The 25,871-nt window shown below is 49.5% G+C and overlaps 2 protein-coding genes across 2 annotated transcripts in view; one reads left to right on the plus strand and one right to left on the minus strand.

Moving 5' to 3' along the window:
- Positions 1–25,871, plus strand: part of LOC114649218 (low-density lipoprotein receptor-related protein 1-like) — a 141,430-nt gene that overhangs the window by 94,072 nt on the left and 21,487 nt on the right. Inside the window, exons 31-41 of the mRNA XM_028798706.2 lie at positions 725–819; positions 957–1,106; positions 1,191–1,331; positions 1,502–1,627; positions 1,802–1,933; positions 2,031–2,165; positions 2,248–2,377; positions 2,477–2,603; positions 8,049–8,200; positions 8,286–8,410; positions 8,506–8,874. Of these exons, the coding sequence (XP_028654539.2) occupies positions 725–819; positions 957–1,106; positions 1,191–1,331; positions 1,502–1,627; positions 1,802–1,933; positions 2,031–2,165; positions 2,248–2,377; positions 2,477–2,603; positions 8,049–8,200; positions 8,286–8,410; positions 8,506–8,874 (1,682 nt within the window). The remainder of the gene's footprint in view (positions 1–724; positions 820–956; positions 1,107–1,190; positions 1,332–1,501; positions 1,628–1,801; positions 1,934–2,030; positions 2,166–2,247; positions 2,378–2,476; positions 2,604–8,048; positions 8,201–8,285; positions 8,411–8,505; positions 8,875–25,871) is intronic.
- Positions 9,775–11,035, minus strand: LOC114649220 (kappa-type opioid receptor). Its single transcript, XM_028798707.2, has one exon. The coding sequence runs from the start codon at positions 10,886–10,888 to the stop codon at positions 9,914–9,916; it is 975 nt and encodes a 324-aa protein (XP_028654540.1). The 5' UTR covers positions 10,889–11,035; the 3' UTR covers positions 9,775–9,913.

Genomic DNA, 25,871 nt, shown 5'->3' on the forward strand with positions numbered 1-25,871 from the left:
CGCTCCACGTGTCCATTTTGTTTTACTGATCCCCATTTCTCAAACTTTTGTGAGAAAGCGTATCTTTTACCCTTCATGTCCCATTAGGGGGTGAACCTCTGGGCCTGCACAACTTCATGTTCTTCTGCTGAAGACATCGGTTGGCTTACTCTTCATCCTAAGGGTGTCATTTCAGGCACCAAATATGGTGGCCTAAAAGTAAGGCTTTTTTTTTTTTTGTGTGTCAAGGGCCCAATATAAGAGGGAACCCCAAAAAACTTGTCGTCTCTTGCATGACTAGACATCAAGATGAGTCGAAGGGGGTGCATCATGGTGATTTGGGGGGGGGGGGGGGGGGGTGATGGGTGGGCCAAACCAAAGTGGAAGTGATTTGAGTGTGTTCAGAAGGAATTCTTAATGAACACCATAAAAAACTGTCAGTAGGCAAACAGCGTCCATTTTTAAGATGTGTGTGGCATGTGGTGGTGGTCCTCATGTTGCCCACCTTTCTCTTGTCAATTATTCATTGGTCGTTTGCCCAGTCCAGTAGGGTTGCTGCCACTTTGCCATCACCACTGGCACCTCCTCTTACTTTTCAACACCAATTATAACCTTTAAGTCAAGAATGCCATCCAGTTGGGGCACTTGCTCTGCCAGTCTCAAATTGAAATGCCACCAGGGCTTGCCCTTCACTCTTTCTGCGGGTTACTAAACTCTGCTCTTTTGTCCCTTTCCTGGCTCACAGCAAACTCTACTGGACAGATGGGGACAACATCAGCGTGGCCAACACGGACGGCAGCAACCGAAGCGTGCTCTTCAGCAATCAGAAAGGTCCCGTGGGTCAGTAAGAGCGTCCATCTTGTTTTCGGTTGAGCCCGGCCGTGCTGGGAATCCTAACGCCAAGGTGTTTTTTTCCCCAGCGGCCCCAGCTGTGCCGTCTCACGGTTTCTTAGACTCTGTCTTCCCGTCTGATTCAGGTCTCTCCATTGATTTTCATACTGACCAGCTGTACTGGATCAGCTCTGGCAATGGAACCATCAATCGCTGCTTTCTGGATGGCAGCGGCCTGGAGACCATCGATGGGGTGAAGAGCAGGCTGACCAAGGCCACCGCCCTGGCCATCATGGGTAGGTGGAATGCTCCGGCTTAGACGAGCCTGGGCAGTGCCATGCTGCTCTAGATTAATACTGCTTGTTTTTTTCTCCTTTCAGGTGACAAGCTCTGGTGGGCCGACCACGGGATGGATCAGATGGGGACCTGTGACAAGAAAGACTGTGGAAACTGGAGGGTGCTGAGAAACGGCACATCCTCCATGATGCACATGAAGGTGTACAACGAGTCGGTGCAAGTGGGTACGTGATGTGCCAGCATGCTGGGGACTGCTGGTGCTGGTGTCCCCGGCATATGGTTGGGCCATTGGGGCTGGACTGTTGGCCACTATGTGCCAGTGTGCCCAGCTCTGTGCCTGTTGGGATTTGCTTGTAGCTTCTCTTCTTTGCCTTCATGTTTTGTGTTCCCTCAGGGTCCAACGCTTGTAGCAAGAACAATGGCGACTGTTCCCAGTTGTGTCTGCCCATCTCTGAGACCAGCAGATCCTGCATGTGCACAGCAGGCTACAGCCTGAAGAGCGGCCAGCAGTCCTGTGAAGGTGAGGGTGGTAATTGTGGGTGATCTGTCTGAGACGAGGGTCGGATTTGTTGGGGTGGTCTGAGGGATGTGCATTCAAGCAGGGTACAGAAATGTGCTTGTGGGGTCAGGTGGGGCTGTGCTTGTAGCGCGGTGTTTGTGCTCCTTGTCATCCTGACTTTCCTTCTTACTGCAGGAGTGGGGTCCTTCTTGCTCTACTCGGTTCACGAAGGTATTCGGGGCATTCCTCTCGACCCCTCGGACAAGTCGGATGCTTTGGTTCCTGTCTCGGGAACGTCCCTGGCAGTTGGAATCGACTTTCATGAAGGTGAGTGTCTTTACGTCCTGTAGGCCTTCTCTGCCACCGCTGCAGACCCCCCGGCCCATTCTGCCACTGCTCCCATGTCCATCTTTTGTGTTGCCAGAAAATGACACCATTTATTGGGTGGACATGGGCCTCAGTACAATCAGCAGGGCCAAGCGGGACCAGACATGGCGAGAAGACGTTGTGACCAATGGCATTGGCAGGGTGGAGGGCATTGCTGTCGACTGGATAGCAGGTGAGTGTAGAGATGGTGCATTATGGGCAAAGCCTCGTGCCACCAGCTTCTTGTCTTCATAGCCTCTGCCCTGCTCTTGTAGGAAACATCTACTGGACGGATCAAGGCTTTGATGTCATCGAAGTGGCACGGCTGAATGGCTCCTTCCGTTACGTGGTCATCTCACAGGGGCTGGACAAGCCGCGGGCCATAACTGTGCATCCTGAGAAAGGGTGAGATGGCATCAGTGATGGGTTTGGGGAGGGGATATAAGGAGGCTGCTCGGGACTGGCCTATCAATTGCCATCTTACTCTTTGTTTTGCCCTTTAAGGTACCTGTTCTGGACAGAGTGGGGGCAGTACCCGCGCATCGAGAGGTCACGGCTAGATGGCTCACAGAGGGCAGTGCTTGTTAACGTTAGCATCAGCTGGCCCAATGGCATTTCCATCGATTACGAGGTGGGTTTCTAATGAAGGCGGAGAGTGCCACCTTGTGGCTGGCTACATGTGCCAACTCCCTGGGCTCCCCCAGTGTAGCAGCAGCAGCGTCCTGTTAGCTTTAGGAGCTCACGGCGTTGGCAGCCTTGGCTGATTATTAAACTGATGGCAGCAGAGCGCATAGGGGGCAGAGATAACTTGAACATCAAACGTGAAATTTTATTAATTGGGACATGTGCAAAGTGGGGGCTCGGGGGGGGGGTTACACCTGGGGCCGCTGCTCTTTGATTTCTAGACACGACTTCATAAACAAGTGTGTTCAATCTGAAGATAATCCCGTCTGTGCCCGAGGCTGGCAGCCTAATCTCTGTAGATGGAGAGCCGAATCGGGCAGATAACGAGCAGACGGAAGGAAATGAGATTCCTGTACGGGAGGGGTGCGGGCGGGGGTCTCATGACCTTCGGAAGAGAGGTCAGAAGGGCATAGAAGACTCTATGTTGGCACTGCCCACCTTGAGCAGCAGATGCAGTCCTGATGGTGGTACGGCAGGATAACGAGCAGACCCTCTAAGAGTGAAGAGATGCAGGGTCACAGGGCAGGAGGGAGAGAGAGAGGAGAGAGTGGGCATTGTGTGAAAAATTAAGTGCACCCCACCCTTACCCATAAATGGACTATAGAGAAAGGCGATGGACGTAATGTAAGAAACATCACGAAACAAAACAGAAATGCAAATGTCATGTGTGGGCAGAGTAAGTGCACACCCCCCCCCCCCCAATCCCCCCAAACTTATCTCCACCTCAGATACCTCAGATTAGAATCCAGCGCAGCTCTGAAACTGCCTGTCGTAAACCTCAGACATTTGGTTTGGTTTGAAGTGTCAGTTATCACACCCGGCCGAGCTCAAAAGAGCTCTCTGAGGCCTTCTGAGATGTTCTAGAAGCCGAGGAGTCTGGGAAGGGATTTCCAAAGATCTCCGACCAACTGGAAGTCCTAACTCTTACATCTTAATGTTTAGTACTCTTCTCATACGGAGAGATTACCAATTTCAAGAGTACGCTTTTCTATAACCACTGGAACAACTGGAAGAAGGCATCAGGAGGGTTGAGTGGTCAGAGAATTAAGGTGAAGAAGAGTAAAGCAAAAATGCTTTCAGAAGACGTTTGACGAGGTGCCACATGAGAGGGTGGGCATCAAACTAACAGAAGTGGCAGTTCAGTCCGTGGGTGCAGAATTGGGTCAGACACAGGAAGCAGAGGGTGATGGTGTGAGGAACCTCATCAGAATTGGGTGACGTTAAGAGTGGTGACCAGCAGGGGGCAGTGATGGGGCCGCTGCTATTTTTAATATCTATAAATGATTTAGATAGGAATATAAGGAACAGGGTGGTTAAGTTTGTAGATGATACCAAGATAGGGGGATTAGCAGATCATTTGGGATCCGTTATATCATCACAGAAGGACTTGGACAGCAGACAGGCTTGGGCAGATGAAATGTAATATCAGTAAATGTAAAGAATTACACATAGGAAGTAAAAATTTGAGGTTTGAATACAGAATGGGCAGTCAGAAAATTGAGAGTCCATCTTATGAGAAGGATTTAGGAGTCGCAGTGGACTATCAACTGCCAGACAGTGTTCAGAAGCCATTAAGAAGACAAGCAGAATGTCAGGTTATATAGCGTCTTGATGTGTGGAGCACAAGTCACAGGAGCTTTATAACACACTGGTGAGGCCTCATCGGGAGTCCTGTGGTCAGTTTATGACTCCATAAAGACACAGCAGCACTGGAGAAAGTCCAGAGAAGAACGACGAGGCTGATTGAGGGTACAGGGGACAAGTTATGAAGATTAAAAGAGCTGAGCCTTTACAGAGATGAAGAGGAGACCTGAGTGACGGGTTTAAAATGATGAAGGGAATTAGTGCAGTGGATCAGACGGTGACTTTAAAATGAGGTCATCAAGAACACGGGGACACAGCTGGAAACTTGTGAAGGGTGAATGTCACACAAACATTAGGAAGTTTATGTTCACAGAGAGCCACAGACACTTGTAATAAGAGACCAGGTAGTGTGGTGGACAGTAAGACTTTAGGGACTTTCAAAACTCAACTTGATGTTTTTTTGGAAGAAATAAGTGGAGAGGACTGGTGAGCTTTGGTGAGCTGAATGGCCTGCTCTCATCTCGATTGTTTAATGATCTAAAGACAGTGAGGTACGACCACCAGCCATGATGTGTGGAGTTGACACATGAACGGAGAATGGAGAGCAGCAGGAGAAGAAGATGGAAGAGACAGAAATGAGAAGGTGGAGATGATGAACATGTGGAGTCACAAAAAGGGACAGAATAAGAAATGAGACCATCGGAGGGACACCAAGAGGGGGGAGAGAAGGGACAGGACAGAAGACTGAAGTGGTCAGGACATGTGATGAGGAGAGACAATGAAGATATGGGCCAAAGAGTGAAGGACATGAGGACGAGAAAGTGAGGAAGGCCAACGTGGAAGAGGATGGAAAGAAGATCTGAAAGGCTGGCGAGGAGGAGGGGCAGCACAGAGCTGCGTGGAGAACAGTGATGAGTCCCAGGTAGCTCTTGCCACTTGTGAAGTCTAGTGTTCTGTTGGAAAGAGGCTGTACAAATGTGATCTTCATGCAAGGTGTGCTGGGAGGAACCCAGAAAGAACATCGGGCCAAGATGAAACCTTGTGGGACAGGCAGGGCAAGGGCGGTGCTATTTGGCCGCGGTACCAGAAGACCTGCTTGGCGAGAACCAAAGACCACAGAAGAAATCTGCTAGCAACCTTGCAGCATGGCAGTAGGAATGTTGTGATTTGGGGCCTGGGCAGCCCACCATCATGGAACCCACTAGGAATTCTTTATGGTTGCTTGTCAATAAATGATTGAGGCTTAACTGAAAGTGGACCTTGCAAACGTGACAATGACCCAAAACATGTCAGTTAATCCACCAAGGAGTGGCTGAAAAATTGAAATGGAAGGTTCCAGAATGGCAAAGTCAAAGCCTGGCTCGGAATCCCATCCATTAAACTGTGAGGGGATTTCTGCACACAGGACACCCCTCGGACATCACAGAGCCGCAGTGGGGAGTGGGTGGAACGTTCTGCCAGAGGCTTGTAGATAGCTTTGGGAAACGCCAACTTGAGGGTGCTGTAGTGCCAGCTGTTAGAGCTGGGTGGTTGGGCTTGCTTGTTCCAGAGACCGAAAAATTCATTTTACGTTGCAGCGTCAAACCCAAACCCTAACCTAAGATTAGACTTTCTAAAGTGACTGTAAAAGATCTGGGTTGAAATCGCTAAAATTATGTTCAGTAGGAGGGCAGGGTAGAACATGGCCCACTGACTAAGATAAAAGACTTTTAACATTTGGCTGACTATCTTAAAATCGTAAGATTAGGCATCCTAAAGGTAAAACCATTAACCTTAGGACCCCCATCACTGGTGGTTAAGGTTAGGATTAAAGGTTGGGGGGGGGGGGTCAGTATATTAAAAAATAGCCAGCCACCAATTCACTAAGCGTACTGCCGATTCTGATTTCAAATGGCTGTTATAATGTCCTGCCCCAACCTATAACCCTAATCCTAAAAAAATAGTGTAAATAGGTCCCTAATGTTAAGTATCCCCCTTTTATATGTGTGTGTGTGTGTTAAAAAGACTTTCTAACCCTAACCCTCAAATCCTAACCTTAAAAATCGCATAAACCTATCCCTAAATCTTAAGATTTTACAACAGTAGCCCTAATTTTACGTCCGTCTTTTTGGGCTATTCATAACCCTATAGAGATCCCTTATTGAATATGATTTTATTCTTTGCTATAAGATATGTTTTTAAATAATATATTTTTGTAAATATCTTTTTAATATTAAAAAACAGTAGACATCCTTATGGAGTCACCAGAATTAATGGTCAGTCAGTCATCGTCCAACCTGCTATATCCTAACACATATAGTGCCTTTCACATATCTATCTATCTATCTATCTATCTATCTATCTATCTATCTATCTATCTATCTATCTATCTATCTATCTATCTATCTATCTATCTATCTATCTTATAGTGCCTATAAAGCACTTTGAGCTACTTTTTTGTATGAAAATGTGCTATATAAATAAATGTTGTTGTTGTTGTTTCACATCTGTCTGTCAGTCATTGTCCAACCCGCTATATCCTAACTACAGGGTCACAGGGGTCTGCTGGAGCCAATCCCAGCCAACACAGGGCGCAAGACAAATCCCCCTCCCCACACCAAGCACACACTAGGGAGAATCACCAATGCACCTGCGCGTCTTTTAGGCAGACACGAGGAGAACATGCAAACTCCACGCAGGGAGGACCTGGGAAGTGAACCCAGGTCCCCTTACTGCGCCACCATGCCGCCCTGTATTAATAGTTAATTTATAAATGTAATATTGGTGTATTATAAATATTTATTGGAAGCTTATCTTGATAAAGAATATGATTAATGATTAGATAATTGTACGGTTGTGTTTACAATTTTCTATATTATGCTTAATGACTTAAACTAGTGTGCCTGTGTCTAACCCAATCAGGTTCAATCTCCACTACCCAAACCCTAACCTAACCCTAAGCCTAACTTTTCCCTTTTTCTAAATTTTAAAGGCTAATAAACCAACCCTAATCTTAAAAAAACAAAAGTTGATGTTACGGCTCCTCGTGCTCCCACTTTTTATACCTGCCCCCCCCCCCCAATCCCTAAACTTAATGTTTGTATGTTAAAGCCCTAACCCTAACAGGGCCCTAAGATTAAGTAAGTCCTTGGTAACCCTAGTCACCCTGATATTTCAATACTCTGTATATATAGCACGTTATTTAATTATTAATTAATGGACTATAAGTGCCACTTTATCTTTATGATAGGAATGGATGTGCCCCTTTGAAATTTAGCTTATAGAGATATTCGAGGTCTGTTTAGGATTTTAAAGCGGAGTTCTAAAAGACCGAATTTTAATATCATTTGGAATGTCGTTGGAAGCTTTTTCTTTTTATAAGAGGTATTGGTGGGCAGGAACGTGTTTATTCTAATTTATTTTAAAGAGAAATTTATTTTTAAGTGAAAAAGAAGCATAATGATACAGATGTATGGACAGTGAGATTCAAGATAAGACTTGATATTGACAACTCTGTGTCCCGGTGTAATCCTAACCCTAATGTTTTTTTAGTTGCCCCATTTTTGCCTAAGGATCTTGGTTTAAAGGGTCAAACATGATAAAAATGAGGGTGCCCTTACTTTTTCACACAAGGGTATATTAAAAGTGGGGGCTCTGAGACAATGGCCTGCTGGGTCCTGGCCTCACGCCTTTGTAATGTGAATCTTGAGAAGCAGCGGACTAGCAGAGGTGTATAGAGCCTTGCCCGTGGGGAAGCTCTGGGTCCTCCCCACTGGGTCGTCTGGGTCCTCCATACCCCATAACCCTCCCTCTCATTACTCCCTTGCAGGACGATATGCTGTACTGGTGTGACGCGAGGACAGACAAGATCGAACGCATTGACCTGGAGACTGGAGAGAACCGAGAGGTGGTCTTGGCGAGCAATAACATGGACATGTTCTCAGTGTCCGTCTTCCAGGGTTACATCTACTGGAGTGACCGGTAAGTAGGCGGTGGGAGTCGCTGGCCACGGCAGGCTGACTTCCTAGGGATGAAGGGTTGACCCTTAGTCTGTTTGTGTTCACAGCACCCATGCCAATGGCTCCATCAAGAGGGGGAACAAAGACAACGCCACCGACTCGGTGTCCCTGAGGACCGGGATTGGCGTCCAGCTCAAGGACATCAAAGTCTTCAACAGAGCCAGACAGAAGGGTAAGCCTGGGATGTGCCAGGGTGGGTAGTTGGAGTTTTGGGGGGCACAAGTCATGGGGCTAACCCGGTGTATTTCTCTGGTGTTGCCCACTTAGGGACCAACGTTTGTCAAGTGAATAACGGAGGCTGCCAGCAACTTTGCCTGTACCGAGGGAACAAACAGCGCACGTGTGCCTGTGCCCATGGCATGCTAGCCGAGGACGGGGTGAGCTGCCGCGACTACGAGGGCTACTTGCTCTACTCGGAGCGGACGATCCTCAAGAGTATACACCTTTCCAATGAGAGCAACTTAAACGCCCCTATAAAGCCCTTCGAGGACCCTGAGCACATGAAGAATGTCATTGCACTGGCGTTTGATTACCGTGGTGGCAAGGGGGTCAACCGCATCTTCTTTAGCGACATCCACTTTGGCAACATCCAGCAGATCAACGATGATGGCACGGATCGCAAGACGATCGTTGAGAGTAAGTGATCCCGATGCCGCCGTGATTCGGTTCTTGTTCTCCTTTTTTGGGTACCGTCACACTGGCACACCGAGCTGCAGTAGTCTGCTTTTCTAGTGATCTTCATTGACGGGTAGGGACCCAATTCTTACACTGATGGCCCACTGAAGAACACCACACTGGCACACAGGCGATGATTTAGATGGATGTGACAGAATGCAGGGCAATTAAACAGAAAAAGTGGCCTGCATGACCTACTTGGGGTGGGTAAAGGTGCAGTGTGTTGGCACTGCCCGTGTGAGAGCCCACCTTGAGTAGCATAGAGTGAACAGACCTGGCCTGATAGTGAGGCGTGAGGAGCAGGTGGGGTTGTGACACAATGAAGTGGCCCAGGACTTGCACTGGTGTCACACTGGACTGTAGAACACCACACTGGCACACAGGCACAGATTTAGATACCACGCTTTTTGCGTAGATGGATTTGGCGAAATTCAGAATTGAAAAAATAACAAGCTTATGGAGTGTCGTGTGACGGAATAAAATGAGAATCCCATTGAGAGAGAGCGGCCTGGTCAGGGAGATTTGAATGGAGCTACACGAGAGGGCACAGAACCTTTTTGTTGGCGCTGCCCACCTTGAACAGCAGGTGCAGTCCTAACAGAGCGAATAGCGAGGAGCAGATGGGCAGAATCCCTTATTGAGGGCTTGATTCGTTGGCCCAGGACTTACACTGATGGCACACCAAAGAAGACCACACTGACACACAGGAGCAGATTTAGAACCCACAATTGGTGACTTTTATTGTTTCCACCTCCAAAGGTCCCGCTGTGGTCACTCAGTGAATGGCTCAGGAGTCGTGTCCCAAAAGGCAATGCCGTCCATTTTAGAGCATTGTCCAGATATGACCATTTAATTCCATGTCTTGTAGAAAGCCGGGTGCCTCATCATAGTGTCCCTGTGCCAACGTCATAGGTGGCAGCTTGCCTTGCTCTGAATCAGAAGCAGGAAGGAAATGCAATGGGGTTCTCCATATTGTCCTGTTCCGCAGGGCATGTGCCTCTTAGAGCTGCACCCCTGGGCCCAACTCGGTCCTGGAGGGCTGCACCCCACCCGCCCTGCAGCAGCCAGGAAGTGCCAGCCTCTGGAGGTCCTGGCGGAACTTTTCAGAGATAAAGACGTAGAGGACGGGGTTGGCGATGGTGGAGGAGAAGGCGAGTAGCTGTGCGCTGACGGGAAAGGCGGCCCCGTGTGGTGCAGAACCTTGGACCAGGAGGAGCAGGAGGACGTAGGAGGGCAGCCAGCAAAGGGTGAAGACCAGGACCAGGAGAATGGAGATGCGCGTGACCTGAGTGTGGTACCTGTCAGTCAGGCGACTCTGCACGCTGGCACGTTTGGAGCGTAGGAAGCAGTAGATCCGGGAGTACATTATGACGATGGTGGTCAGCGGCACAGCAAAGCCCAGGACGAAGAGCGTGGATGCGTAAAACACCTGGCTGGCGTCCGTCATGAAGGCGTAGCAGTAGACCGAGTCCGTCACGCGGGTGCCACGGAATGCAAACTGGGGGGATGCCACGGCCAGCGACGGCACCCAGATGAGGAGCATCACCGTGCAGAAGTACCAGGTGAGCTGGAAACGGAAAGCCTTGCTGGGGTGGAGCAGGGTGATGTAGCGGTTGATGGCCAGGGCGGCCAGGGTGAAGACGCTGGCGGACGAGCACGCCACACCCATGAAGCTCACGGCCTTGCAGAGGAAGTCCCCAAAGACCCAGCGGGCCAGAGCTATGGAGGTGGCGTGGAATGGCACGCAGAGCAGCTGGAGCAGGTCAGCCACGCTCAGGTTGAGGAGCAGGATGTTGGTCCCGTTTCTCCGCTGCTGCTTCTTCCTGCCGATCAGCACTCTCTGCACCAGGACGTTCCCAGTCAGCCCGGTGACGAAGATCAGGGAGTCTAGCAGTGGGACGAGGACCCGCAGGACCTGCCTTTCAGACGAGGGCGAGTGGCCGCTGCCATTGAAGGTGCCGGGGGTGGTCTCCATCGAGAGGTGGTCCCGGACGTCAGCTTTCTGAAGAGCCCCTTGGCCCCCCGAGCGAATGTGCAAACAGAAGATTGGGCAGGCAGGAAGTTGGCGGCTGTAAACCCCTCCTGCCAACCGACTCTGAAGGCATCTCAAAGTCCACGGGCCTTCCTTGAGGCCCTTTGCCAGCACTTTTTTTTTTTTTTTTTTTATCTTCCCTCGAAGGCGATGGGCGTGTCCAGCTGTCTGTGCCAACAGAAAGTGACAAGATGGGCCTGACTGAACAAAGGAGATAAACGAGAGCGCGTGAGGGGGACGGGCGCTGCTGGGACGAGCTCTGGGTTTGGCATGAGCCCCTCAGTTAGCGTCGGTGGGTTCAGCGAGTGAATGGGCAGATCAATAAGTCAATGTAAACGTGAGGGGACTGGGCCAGTTGGCATCGGCGGGTTCAACACACAAAAAAATAAAGGGGGAATCCTTAGAAATGTGGGGGTGCAGGAAGGCCAGGTGTCCAGTTAAAGAGGGGAATGACGAGTGACACGCTCTAGGGGTCCTCAGCGAGCAGCCATGGATAGCAGAATTAAAAAAAAAAAAAAAGTCAAGCCCTTTGGTGGGCACAAAGAAGGGTAACATAATCAGTCTGGGGCACAAGTGTGACAGGAGAAGATGACCACGACACACGAAGAGCTCAGGATGAGCTGCAATTCCAAAATTCCAAAGCCTAATCGCTTTTAGGCCGGAGTCCACCAGACAAAGGGGTCTTCAGACGCTTCTTAAATTATGGGGTCCCACGCACTGAAGACTCCAAGGCATAAGCCCGCTGCGGATTGAAATTTAGAGAAAAAAGTTGAGCTCTTTGGTGGGGTTCACCTAAAAATCACAGAAAGCAGACCCCCCCCCATTACCACATAACCCCCACCCCCCCCCCCCCCCCCCCCCCGGGCATGGCAGGATTTCCATGTTGGGTGTTCTTTGGGAGTCACTGGGACCGTGAGAACGTGAATCCCGGTCATCGGGGACCATCCTGGGGAGTAGCTGGTGGGTCGAGCGGGTGATGTTTTTAGGCTGGAAGTTGACTGTGGCGGGCGGCACAGTGGCACAGTGGGTAGCGCTGCTGCCTCACAGTTGGGAGACCTGGAGACCTGGGTTCGCTTCCCGGGTCCTCCCTGCGTGGAGTTTGCATGTTCTCCCCGTGTCTGCGTAGGTTTCCTCCCACAGTCCAAAGACATGCAGGTTAGGTGGATTGGCGATTCTAAATTGGCCCTAGTGTGTGCTTGGTGTGTGGGTGTGTTTGTGTGTGTCCTGCGGTGGGTTGGCACCCTGCCCGGGATTGGTTCCTGCCTTGTGCCCTGTGATGGCTGGGATTGGTTCCAGCAGACCCCCATGACCCTGTGTTCAGATTCAGCGGGTTGGAAAATGGATGGAAGTTGACTGTGGCCCCCGTCACCAGAAACTTTTCGTTGCTTATAGATGCCCGAGGCTATGCCCCCCTGGTCCCAGGTTGTCCGGTTTGCTGCTGGCTTCCTCTTTCCAGATGGGAAGTCCATTATGTGGTGATGATGGTTTGGGGTTCAGTAGTATTTCCTTGATATGACATTGGCGCCTGTGCCCTGTTGGCATGGAGGAGGAGGAGCATGGCGCGTGTTAATGCAGACTCTCAAGCCCCCCCATCTCCTGAGGTCGCCCCCTTTTGGTGGGGTGTGTGTGTGTGTGTGTATGCGGCGCTTCCTCTCGAGTCGCACCTTCACCTCTGCTTTTAATGTAAATGAGGGTGAGGCGCTGCCAGGGAACTCATTTCAATTCCGTCAACTCTGCTGGTAACACGTCTCCTGTTTACCAGTGTCACAAAATGTAAAAATAGCTTCTGGGTTACAAGCAACATGTCGTGCAGTTAAGCCGACCACGTCCAGTCAGTGAAGTGGACGTGCCACCGCGCCAGTCTGGCGTGCGGGCTTCAAAGTTGTCGCCTGCCCAGTTGGGCTTTGAGGGTTTCACAATTAAGGCTCCTTTTTGCGTTTGACGTGCAGTGCTTGAAATATCTTGCCATCTTCCCATGATGCCGTGTTGTTTTTCATGGGCTCCGCCATTTCCGCTGTGCCCGCATGTGATGTGATGGATGCGACCCTATGACTTGACCTCCATGAGACTGCCGTGTGTTTCTCTTTAGTTCTCATCTTCTGGCTTTCGACATTTTTGGACTCCTTTCTGACTGTCGGGTTTCACTTTGAGGTTTTGATTTTCTTCTCCCGAGTCCTCGCACCTTACAGTAGTGCGGCTCAATCAGTGTAGCCGCGTGTGTGTGTGTGCCAGGCGGAGAACATGCGCAGGTGGCACTGGGCTCCATGAACGTAGCTACGCCTTAAGGGCCGCAGATATCTGTGTGTGTGTGTGTGTGTGGTGGGCATCAAGACCTGCTTCACATGCCATTTTGTGGAGTTCGGAGGGCACAAAAGGTGGATGGGTGATGCCTGCTGCTGGGATCTTCTCTGCATGTATAGAGAGACGATAAGGGTGATCCTTGGGAGGTGACACAAGTCCTACACCAGTCCAGAAGGACGAGGGCTCAGTGGCGTACGTCATGTACATTTATTTGCTTAGCTGACGCTTTTATCTCCAAAGCGACTTACAAAGAATGGCACCATAATCAGTCTGGGGCACAAGTGTGACAGGACAAGGTGACCGAATTGACCACCACACATGAGGAGCTCAGGACAAAACACAAAGTGAGCTACAATTCCTAAATTACAAAGCCTAATCGCTGTTAGGCAGGAGCCCATCAGACAAAGGGGTCTTCAGACGCTTCTTAAACGTGGGGTCCCACGCACTGAAGACTTCCCAAAGTCCGCCCTGAAAGGCATCAGCCCGCTGTGGATTAAAATGGAGAGCACGGAAAAACCAAACCCCTGGAAGAAAAAAAAGGCAACTGTGGAGTCCAATGGCAAAAAGGACCAACCTCGGACAGGGTGGTCTCTATGGGTGGGATGTGCACAAGCCTCCCTCCAACACATTCCCTTCACTTGGAGGATCTCTTTACGTTTGTTTGCTTAACTCACAGAGGTGGTGTCTCCAGCAGGGGCACACAGGAGCCTTCTACCCAACGTGGCCCTGGCAGAGTGATGGGGCACAGAGAGAGAGAGGTGTCTAAATATTTAATTTTCGATGCATAATCGTTTATCCAGACGTATCTGGGCCGGAGAGCAGCCATTGGATCGTGCAGTCGTCATTCAGATCTCCAAAGCTGACAGCCATACGAGTTCTGGTCGGGCAGGGTGGGGGGGCAGCCTTGGTGGGCTTCTGAGTTCATGATGTACACACTCCCATATTTACATATTCATAGGATTTATTATAAACTTTGCCAGGTATGGGCACTGCCATCTAAGCCGTCTCTGTTACTTCTGGACTGTGCCCAAATGACACCTTCCCCTGTCCTAATCTGTCATGGCTTCTGCAGACGGTGGACCCCTGGTCACCCTGGCCACACGCTGATTCAGCACACATCAGTGCCATTAAGTAGCCTGCCAGCGTCCCACATCCCGCTGCCCACTTAGGGATGGCTTTGAAATAAACTTCACAGAATACGGTGGCACACTTGAGACCAATTACTACAGGAGGTCAACATGATGGAGTGACATCCGTCTGGGGACCGTTTGGGAACAAGTGTGACAGGACAGGGGCGTAGCAGAGGCCATAAGGGTGACTTGATCCGTTGTTTGTCAGCTCTGATCTCGGCAAAGGTGCGAGGCTCACGATGTCAGGGGAGGGCGGAGAATTACGACGGGGAAAAGGACCAATTGGAACGTGCTCTGCCAGTAAGGGGAGGAGTCTTGGCACAGTCATAGATGAAGTGACGGTAGGAAAAGAGAATGGGGGGGTGGGTGGGGGGGCCGAGCCGCAGCGTTCCAGGATTTTTTACATTTTTTTTTATTTTCCGGAAACTCTTGGAAGGAAACTTGCCGGCGTAATCCCGACCTGTTTTCAATCCTTCGCTGTCTGGACAGAGGCCACCACACAGCCGAGACTTCTCCGTGAGTCCAGCCAACGCTTTATTCAAGTCGCTCTGCTCATCTGTGGTCTCCTCGGAGTTTTTCCCATTCCGTCACTTGTTTGTGTTTTTTTTCGTGCGTATGCTGGAGGGCGTCGCTCGATGTGTGTGTGTTTGTTGTGCTGTGCGTTGTTCAGTTTCCATTTAGTGACGTCGTGTCAGTTTCTGGTGTCCTCACAGTGTCTGTGTGTGCGTGTGTGTTGAGTCGGCCCGCCGTTCTCATTATTCTTGTATCGTCCAGGGCACACAAATTGACCACCACATGTGAGGCTATCCGATAACGACTCGCGGGACAGGAGTGTCTCCAACCGCCTCGTAGAAACACATTGAGGGGCTCAGTGGTACCGGATGGAAGTGGGCAACCTCATTCAACCATCCAGGAACATCACATGAGAAGAGTCTGGATTGAGATTTGGGACCATGCAGAGGTGGCATCGCCAGACACTGTTCACTCACAGGCAGACCTCAGTGGACACCCACCCGTGTCTCCATGCACACAGGTAGGTGCCAGCCCATTAGGCAGGCATCGAGGATTTGAAGCCAATGGAGCAACCTGAAGAGAGAGGGCTGACATGCGCATATCTTGGCCGGTCGGATAGACGACGTTTTGGACCACCTGCTGGGACTTTAAGGGGCACGTGTGAGATGGTCAGGACCCCTCCCGAGCGCTTGGTCTCATCTTGTGGATGTGATGGAGAGGTGGTCAGAGAAACGTCGATGCCCATCCGTCATAACACCTGTGTCTGTGTGCCAGCGCTCCTCTGGTGTTTGTCAGACTGGCATTCTTTATGCATTGTCAGCCCAGGTTTGCCCCCACCTCAGCTGCTGGCACTGATGCACAGACCCCCATCATTTGTTTTTTGTTTTTCTTTCTTAGTTTGTCACGTTCTTCCAGGTGCACGTTTGGGTCACAGGGATGAGGGGCAGAGAGACTCGAGTCGGGTGGTCTCAGGTCCCCTGCTCTCAGCCCACCGTACGTTGCTAGGACTTCCTCTTCTTCTTAGTTTTAGGCCGATTGTGGCGAGCTTAGTCTGGGACCACCACCCGTGTTCAGACTGGGGTGACTTTTTTGTTTTGTCCACTCCACCTGGCATAGGCCGGCTGCTGGGATTTGGTGTCCGGTTGCCTTTCATCAAAACCTCGGCCCCACTTTGTAAGGTGGCAGCTTATCGGTGGGTGTGTGGTTAGCAGCAGCGTTGCTTGGTTTGAGGTCCTGGTGGGCTGCAGCTTAGAGTTTGGTGTTGGTGAAGTTCTAAGTTCTTCAGACCCCCCAGAGCTTTTACTTGCTTAGCAGATGGTGCGCGTTGTGAGTTATCGCCATGTTTAACGTGCACATCAGTTTCTATGCGTTATTTGATTATTTTGTTTTGATTCATTCCTCACCTCCCAAAACCTGCCGCTGGCCCCGGGTCTGGTTTATGCATCATTCAAATCGTTCAGCTGTTTGATTTTATAATCGAGTCGTTTAAACAGGAAGTTCATAGAATGGAGTCAGTAAAATGAACTGCCATTCCCGTCACTATTTTTTTGCCCCTCTTAATGCCCACCAGTCAAACGCCCGCCAACGCTAATCCCACCGACTACGCCAAACTCCACATTGGTCACAGAGGGCTTTTCTCTTTCTGGGTGCTGTGCCTGTGGAGCCAATCGGCTCACACCATTCCTGTGACACTAAGCAGTCAGTGACATTATGTGACACACCCTGGTCACCTCGGACTTTACTATGCCGCTGTTAAGATTCTGTTCTCTGGACAGATGGAGTTCAGGTTCTAACGAAATAAACGGATGAACGGAATGATGTCACGAGGGGGAGAAGCCAGAAGGGCCCCCCACCATGTTCCATGCCAGCCCACATGACCATCTCTCATCATAGCACCCACAGTCCACTTCATCTCATTCCCATTTCATTGTAAGGAGTGCTGACCGCTGCCACGGTGGCTTGCTGACCAATGTCTCCTGACCGCTGCTGCTCACCTCGGCCTTGTTGTTTCTGGATCCTCAGTGGCTCATCCATGGCAGTGCCACGTTGACCCCACTGCCCCAGGCTTGTGACACACTTGGAGAAGAGCAGCCTGACAGGTAAAGGACGGTGACAAGGTGGCACGAGGTGGCATAGCCTCTCACTGACTGCGTTATAACTACAAGACGGCTTCACTTCCTGAAAGGTCTTCATGTGCTTACAGAGTCCCAGGCTTATTGATTTAACACACCCGACTTTAACCAAGAGAGGACTTTCAACACACCACACCTCACCTGACCGTGTGACAGTTGCATAAAGTGTTTACACAAACGCCGCCGCCTGCCACGTGTGCCCCTGGGCTGCACACAAGGGCATACAGAATAAAGCGGCAGGAGCAGCCAGCCATTCAGAAGGGCATTGAGGTGGCACTGCAGGCTGCCACATGAACAGAGGCCATCGAGGCCCTCGGCGCTAATCAACATGTCACCAGGATCAGGGAGAAGAACCTCCACACCTAGGCATATATAGTGCCTGTCATGGTTCTCTTGTCTGAGTGACAGATGGATGTGAAAGGGCACTATATAATACAGATGTTTAGACGTGACATCTGCTAATTGACATGCAGCTCGGCTCCACTCTCCGGTGCCACGCTTGGCGAGAAGGACCACCTGACCTCGAAACTTCTGCCTTCCTCAGCAGAAAATCTCCAAACTTACGCAGACCAGGAAGGTGCTCATCTGTCCAGCTGTTTTAGAGTGCATTCAGCTCTCACTGTTATATAGCGCCTTTCATATCTGTCTGTCTGCTATGGACTTCCTCTGATATCTGCCTGTTGTAAAGCGCCTTTCCCAACTGTCTCTCTAGCGTCTACATAAAGCCTATTCTGACTGTCTGTATTTGCTGTATAGCGCCTTTACTATCCATGTCTCTCTTATGTAGCGCCTTTCACATTCAGCAGTTATATAGTGCCTTTCATATCTCTATTACGTGGGGTCTTTGATATCGATTATATAATGCTGTTCATATCTGTTTGTTATTTAGTGCCTTTCTCCTCTGCTTTATTGTACCCTTCATATATGTGTGTCTGTTATATAGCGACTTTCATATTTATCTAATATATAGCGCCTTTCATATCTGTGTCTCTGTATTACTTTACTGTGTTGCTTTATGGCTTTCATATCTGTCTTATACAATGCCAGTCAAATCTGTTTTATGTCTGCTTGTCTGCTTGTTCTACAGTGCCTGTCCTTTCTATCTGTCTGCCCTTTATATCTGTGTATTTATTATACAGCACATCCAGAAAGTATTCCCAGCGCTTCATCACTTTTTCCACATTTTGTTATGTTACAGCCTTATTCCACAATGGATTAAATTCATTTTTTTCCTCAGAATTCTACACACAACACCCCATAATGACAACGTGAAAAAAGTTTACTTGAGGTTTTTGCAAATTTATTAAAAATAAAAAAACTGAGAAATCCCATGTCCATAAGTATTCACAGCCTTTGCTCAATACTTTGTCGATGCCCCTTTGGCAGCAATTCCAGCCTCAAGTCTTGTTGAATCTGATGCCACAAGCTTGGTACACCTATCCTTGGCCAGTTTGGCCCATTCCTCTTTGCAGCACCTCTCAAGCTCCATCAGGTTGGATGGGAAGCGTCTGTGCCCAGCCATTTTAAGATCTCTCCAGAGATGTTCAATCGGATTCAAGTCTGGGCTCTGGCTGGGCCACTCAAGGACATTCACAGAGTTGTCCTGAAGCCACTCCTTTGATATCTTGGCTGTGTGCTTAGGGTCGTTGTCCTGCTGAAAGATGAACCGTCGCCCCAGTCTGAGGTCAAGAGCGCTCTGGAGCAGGTTTTCATCCAGGATGTCTCTGTACATTGCTGCAGTCATCTTTCCCTTTATCCTGACTAGTCTCCCAGTCCCACAGCATGATGCTGCCACCACCATGCTTCACTGTAGGGATGGTATTGGCCTGGTGAAGAGCGGTGTCTGGTTTCCTCCAAACGTGACGCCTGGCATTCACACCAAAGAGTTCAATCTTTGTCTCATCAGACCAGAGAATTTTCTTTCTCATGGTCTGAGAGTCCTTCAGGTGCCTTTTGGCAAACTCCAGGCGGGCTGCCATGTGCCTTTTACTAAGGAGTAGCTTCCGTCTGGCCACTCTACCATACAGGCCTGATTGGTGGATTGCTGCATTGCTGCAGAGATGGTTGTCCTTCTGGAAGGTTCTCCTCTCTCCACAGAGGACCTCTGGAGCTCTGACAGCTCTTGGTCACCTCCCTGACTAAGGCCCTTCTCCCCCAATCGCTCAGTTTAGATGGCCGGTCAGCTCTAGGAAGAGTCCTGGTGGTTTTGAACTTTTTCCACTTATGGATGATGGAGGCCACTGTGCTCATTGGGACCTCCAAAGCAGCAAAATGTTTCTGTAACCTTCCCCAGATTCGTGCCTCGAGACAATCCTGTCTTGGAGGTCTACAGACAATTCCTTTGACTTCATGCTTGGTTTGTGCTCTGACATGAACTGTCAACTGTGGGACCTTCTATAGACAGATGTGTGCCTTTCCAAATCAGGTCCAGTCAACTGAATTTACCACAGGTGGACTCCAATGAAGCTGCAGAAACATCTCAAGGATGATCAGGGGAAACAGGAGGCACCTGAGCTCAATTTGGAGCTTCATGGCAAAGGCTGTGAATACTTATGGACATGGGATTTCTCAGTGTTTTGATTTTTTAATAAATTTGCAAAAACCTCAAGTAAACTTTTTTCACGTTGTCATTATGGGGTGTTGTGTGTAGAATTCTGAGGAAAAAAATGAATTTAATCCATTTTGGAATAAGGCTGTGACATAACAAAATGTGGGAAAAGTGATGAAGCGCTGGGAATACTTTCAGGATGCACTGTATAGCGCCTTTCATATCTGTGTGTCTCTGTATTACTTTACTGTGTTGCTTTATGGCATTCATATCTGTCTTATACAGTGCCAGTCAACTCTGTTTTATGTCTGCTTGTCTGTTTGTTATATAGTGCCTTTCATATCTCTATTACGTGGGGTCTTTGATATCTATTGTATAATGCTGTTCATATCTCTTAATAGTGCCTTTCATATCTGTTTGTTGGTCTGTTATTTAGTGCCTTTCTTCTCGTCTCTGCTTTATAGTACTTTATAGTACCCTTCATATTTGTGTGTCTCTTGTATAGCGCCTTTCATATCTGTGTGTCTCTGTATTACTTTACTGTGTTGCTTTATGGCTTTCATATCTGTCTTATACAGTGCCAGTCAACTCTGTTTTATGTCTGCTTGTTCTGTAGTGCCTGTCCTTTCGCTCTGTCTGCCCTTTATATCTGTGTATTTATTATATAGTGCCTTTCCTATCTGCCTCTTTAAAGTTCCTGTTACTTGTTTGTCTGTGTATTTTTAATGCCTTTCTGCTATAATGCACCTTTCTTATTTCTCAATCACATGGAGCCTTTGATACCCGTTTGTCAGATCTGCGTATCTGTTACATCGCACCCTTATTTATTATGTAGTGCCATTCCCACCTATCTGTTGTGACTGTGTGGACGGACAGTGGATACCTAGCAGAAATGTTGGGGTGCCCGCCAGGCTTACCCCATTTAATTAGTGCAACAGAAAACAAAATGGGCCCGGCACAAAAGAAAGTGGTCTGTCATCAGCCCCTTATCTGTTTGTCACGAGGTGCTGTCAATGGGAGCGCAGTCCTCATTGAGGTTTAAAGACCCCCACCTTCCTGGGACCGCCCACTTTGACGGCACCTGAACAGAATGAGTGGGGCCGTCTCCGGCGGCTGTGGGCGGGGCCAGGTGTCCACCTTGGGCGTGGTCTCTGGTCTGCAGACGAAAGTGGGGCGGGCATGCAGCTGGCGACGGCGCCCCCTCTCGGCCTGGAGTGGGGGGGGGTCACTTAACCTCAGCAGACCCCCCCCCCCCCCCAGGCGCACACGGGTGACTTTCAAATCGGTCTCTCTGTGTTATAAAGTGCCTTCCGTATCTCTCAATGAAATCTGTTTGTCTGTGTATTTTATGGCGCCTTTCTCTCTGCTATGTAGTGCCTTTCATATCGCCGTGACTGTTTTATTGCGCCTGTCTTCTTGTCCATCTATTGTAGAATGTCTTTCCTGTCTGTCTGTCTGTCTATTATATAGCGCCTTTCCTATTCATCCGTCTGTTTGCAGTTTCTAGTGCCCTCATGGCTCCTGTGTTGATTGCCGCCGCTGCTGTTGTCCCCTGGCAGGTCCACGGTGCTGCAGTCCGACACATTTTGCTAAGGGATGGCATTTTGATTTGAATTCCCGTCCAATCAAAGGCTAATGATAAACTGCCGTTTTTTAGGGTCTCCTGGCACAACTGGGTTATCTTTTTCTTTTTTTAATTTTTGGAGCCTGGTATCTCAGGCTATTCCCATGCCTCCTAACTGCAGTTCTGTTGTAAAGTAAGTAAGAAGAGATCAATTCAATGGTTCATTGGTGTTGTGCCAGTTTAAAATGCCATTCAGAAGTCGGGGTGCCGTAACTGTTCTCAAACCCACCCCTGAGGGTCCGCTGGCAGCACAGCCACACTGACATAAAGAACTGCCCGGGTGGCAGAGGGAGGACGTCTCCTCGTCATGTTTGCGAAGCGTTGCTGATTTACAGATACGGAGTGCGGGCACTCGGGGGGGATCGCCGAGTTTGGGTCCTTCGCGTCATTTTTATTGTCACCCTCTGTGACGGCCACCGGCTTTGTCTCCCTTGTTTCTCATTCCTCATCTTTGACAGATGCTGCTGAAGTCCGATGGCCACAAGTGACGCTCTCGATGGCACTGCAGCAGCAAGTCCAAAGGAAAAGTATGATGCCAAGTGCGCTTTGCCTTTCGTTGACACGTCGCTGCACATTGACTGTGTAATCGCAGCCGCAGATCGATGAAAGATTTAAAGTGCCCCCCGGGTACCGTGCGCCATGATATGAAACAGAGCTCGACTAATTGATGTCTGTGCGTCAGCCAGCGTCGGGATGCTGAGCTTTTAATCTCAAGTTCCTCACAGAAGAGGAGATAAAATGCCAGGGCTGTGGGCGCCCACACCTGTCCACGGACGTGAAGTTGGCTCTGAATTGGGCAGCGCCAACTCTCCGAAAATCTCGATTCACAAGTGGCTACCGGGGGACAGGCTTGAAAAACGATTAGCGATGACGGGGTGCTGTCACGAGGTAGGAGGTGACTGAGCGAGGTCCTGTCTAACCCGCACATTTGGGTACAGCGAGCCCCCGTGTCCTGTGGCTGCCTGCTGTACCTACCACTGGACGTCTGAGGCTGGCATTCAGAGATCGCTGCCTGTATGCTCAAAATTAAGAACGTGTGTCAGAAGAGTGAGGTGATATAGTGGGCCGGGGACCCTCAGCTCTTCAACTTCTTCTGGAATCTGTAGCTGGGCATTGAGACGTCTTCCACAGATTCAGAAGACGAGATGAGTCGACCCCCATAGGGTCTCCCGTGGTACCACCATGCTGTATCGACTGTTGAAATGCGATTCGCATTAGACTGGCAGTTAGTCCGAGAAAAGACGTGTCACCTTAGGACACTCTACATGAGTGGTGGGCTCAGGCCGACCCCGTCACGGCCTGCAGCATTCGAGGTCTTCAAACGCTCAAGGCTGGGTTGTTGATGCCCTGCTTAGTGCCAACTTCCACTCCTCAGTGCCAGTGCGGTGTTTAACCCTGCCAAACTAAATGGGAGAGACGCCTTTAGCTCTGGTCTGCATTGTGATAGTTTGACCGTAAAGGAGAGGGAAGCCATCAAAACCCCTGGCCACAAAAGGAGACTTTTAAAAATTGAACTGAAAATCCAAAAAATCAAACCACAAAGACAAAAAAAAAAAATCAAAGCAACGGGGGATTCAAAAGACAAAGAGAGGAATTGAAAGAATTCGACAAAAGTGATGTTAACGAGTTAATGATGAGTGAAAGTTAACACGTGAGTAAACCAGGCAGAGATCTGAAAACCCTGAAGATCCAAAATGGAAGGAGGCTGTGAGACAACATGAGGTTAAGACCCCCACACCGCGCATAATGGGGGGGGGGGGGGGTCTCTGCTATCAAAAAATGAACAGAAGAAGATGGGGAAATAAAACGGTGAACAGAAACAACACACGGAGGGTAGGCCTGTTGGTCCGGCCTCGAGTTTAAGAGGAACAGATTGGGATTACGGGACCCTCGTACCCCAGCTGGGGTTCAGGGTCTCGTTTTTGTGACTTTTCGGTTCAATTTTGAGTCCTCCTGCTGTTATCTTTTGTTTGTTTTGTGGGTGGTGTCCTAAGAGGCGGGGCCACCTGCTCTCCGCCCTATAAATCCAGAGGGTCTCCCACAGCTCCTATTGGTTCATTTCAAATGCACTCGGGAGTTGGTGAGTTTGCTTGTGCTCCGCTCTGATTTTGATTCTTTTGGGTCCCGGGACTTGTTGGCTTTGGATTGTCCTTTCGTTTTTTTTTTTTTACTTGTGTGCCCTACGGAGCTGCTTGTGTTTACTGAGCAGTTATTGTTGTAATGACAATTCTTGTTTTTAATAAAGATTCTGCCTGGTCCTTTGAATATCTAGCCAGGGTTTTTGATGGGATTTTCCCCTCTAGTGGACATTTTTTTTTAAGTTTTTAGGGTCTCCCCCCACCAAATTAGTAGCAGAAACACTGGACCAGCTCTTTACCTGCACAAGAATCTGAACGCTTTATGGGAGGACATTCAACCATCTGACTTGTGGACATACAACCGGGTCTCTCGGGGGGTCTGGTGGTACGGGCTGTCTGGTCCCTGTACAGCCGGAGCAAGCGGGCAGGAAGTCAGTCTTGTGCTCAGTGATTGGGGAAACCTCTTTGTAATAGATCTATAGGCCCAAGTTCTAGGTGCTGCTAAGGGTCCTTGTTTTGCAGATGTTGTGGTCCAGTTGGCTTCTTTCAGTGGTGACCTTCGACTCGCACTGGGACTTTGGGATGAGGACCAGCACCTCTGAGTCTGAGGTTGTGGTTCTCAGCTAGCAGAAGGTGACGTGTCTTCTGCTGTTTGGGGGAGAAGTGTCTGCCTCAGGTGGAGGAGCTGTAGTATCTTGGGGGGGGGGGGCGGGGGGTCTTGTTCACGAGTGAGGGAAGAAGGGAGCGGGGTCTGCAGTTATGAGGAGGTTGGTCCAGTCAGTCGTGGTGAAGTTCTCGGTTTACTGGTTGATCTCCGTCCCTGGCCTCATCTGTGGTCACAAACTGTGGTGGGTGGTGATGACAGAACTCGATTGGGGGGCACAAGCGTACCCAGAAATGAACTTCCTTCCTAGGGTACTTGGACTCAGCCTTGGAGACGGAGTGAGGAGCACAGACCGTCATCAGGATCTCGTCCACGTCAAAGGGAGTCACGACCTGACACCTACCTGAGGACCTTGGAGGACCCAGGACATGCCGGAGAGATCACATAATAATAATAATTCATTACATTTATATAGCGCTTTTTTCAGTACTCAAAGCGCTATCCACACAGGGAGGAACCGGGAAGCGAACCAACAATCTTCCACAGTCTCCTTACTGCAAAACAGCAGCACTACCCCTGCGCCACCTGTGAGGACACATCTCCTAGCTGGAGGAGTTGGCAGTGAAATCTGTCCATCTGTCTGCCCATCTACCCCTCACTCCTCTGAGGGCAGCAGGCAAAGCAAAGCAAACGATGTAGAAAAAGTAACAAAGACAAAATACCACAAGTGACGAGAAAGCAGATTCCAGGCCGAAAGCCCCCAAACGTCCCGTCCCACCGTCTCCTCCTCGCCTTTAAAGAGACGGCCGTTGCCGGTCTGGGGGTCCTCACCGGACCCTCATGTTCTTCTGTTTGCTGTTGATGTTGCCATTCTGGGCGTGGGTTGAGCGGCTCCCCCCTGGGATGTTAGTATTTGGGTGGGTTCATTAAAGCCCACCTTTGTGCAGAGGCTGAGAACCAAGCAGTTTGTTTTCGTGTGTGGAAGTTTTAAAAGGAGCTCATTCATGTTCTGGCAACGTGAATTTCATAGTTCACCCGCAGGGCCCCCAGAAACTCCTCGGACCCCCCTCAGTATTTTGCTGCAGCCTTGTGCTGATTTTATTTCTGTTCATTTTTCCTTTCTCCTCAAACAACACTCGGTACCCCAGAATGGCAAAGCCAAGTTTATTAAAAATTGAAGCTGAAATATCACATTGGCACCACAGCTGTATTCCGACCCCTTGCCGGGTACTTAGTGGTGGCAGCCGTTCCAGCCTGGAGTCTCTTTGGGTGGTCTGCTGGGACAAACTTTGCACCCCTGGATTTTGGGGATTTTCTTCCATTCGTCTCTGCAGATCCTGTCACTTTTTGATCTCAAACACAGGGGGGGGCACCACTGGACACTCTGGCATAAACTGATGAGTCCATGTGAGGTGGGTGGGCTTGCAGCAGATACTGGCGCTGTTAGGACCTGTGACTTTTGACTTGATGACACATTATGAACATTAGCTGAAGTGGGGTCCATGAGTGGTGGCCCGAATGACCCCTTCTTATGTCTGTGAAGTGGGCGGACGATGTGGGGCTCACATGGACATTGGTCACTTTCATTGTCCCCTTACTGTTGTGACTTAAAGGCTCCAAATACAAAATGAGGCCTGGCCTGAAGAATTGAAGTCTACACCTTCCCCTCAAAACTACAAGTAGGCTTTGGCCTGCACAAGTGGCGCTTCCCAATAATCTCCACCTTAGGAAAAGGATCCGAGTCTGTGTGTCTGTCAGGCTGCTATGTCTCTGTCATTCCAACAGATGGCATTTTTATTACTACAAATGTTTGTGATGCACCATCTGTTGGAATGACAAATGCAATGCTTTTTATTGCTACATGTATTATAAAACACATTCCAATAGAAGGTGCACAACAAACATTAATTCTGAGGTCTACGTCAATTACTTAGATTTCAACCTGTCTTAGATGTGTAGCACACCTGGTCCACCTTAAAGGACAAGAGTCTGTGTA

Source organism: Erpetoichthys calabaricus, chromosome 3 (assembly GCF_900747795.2).
Source record: "Erpetoichthys calabaricus chromosome 3, fErpCal1.3, whole genome shotgun sequence".
NCBI lineage: Eukaryota > Metazoa > Chordata > Cladistia > Polypteriformes > Polypteridae > Erpetoichthys > Erpetoichthys calabaricus.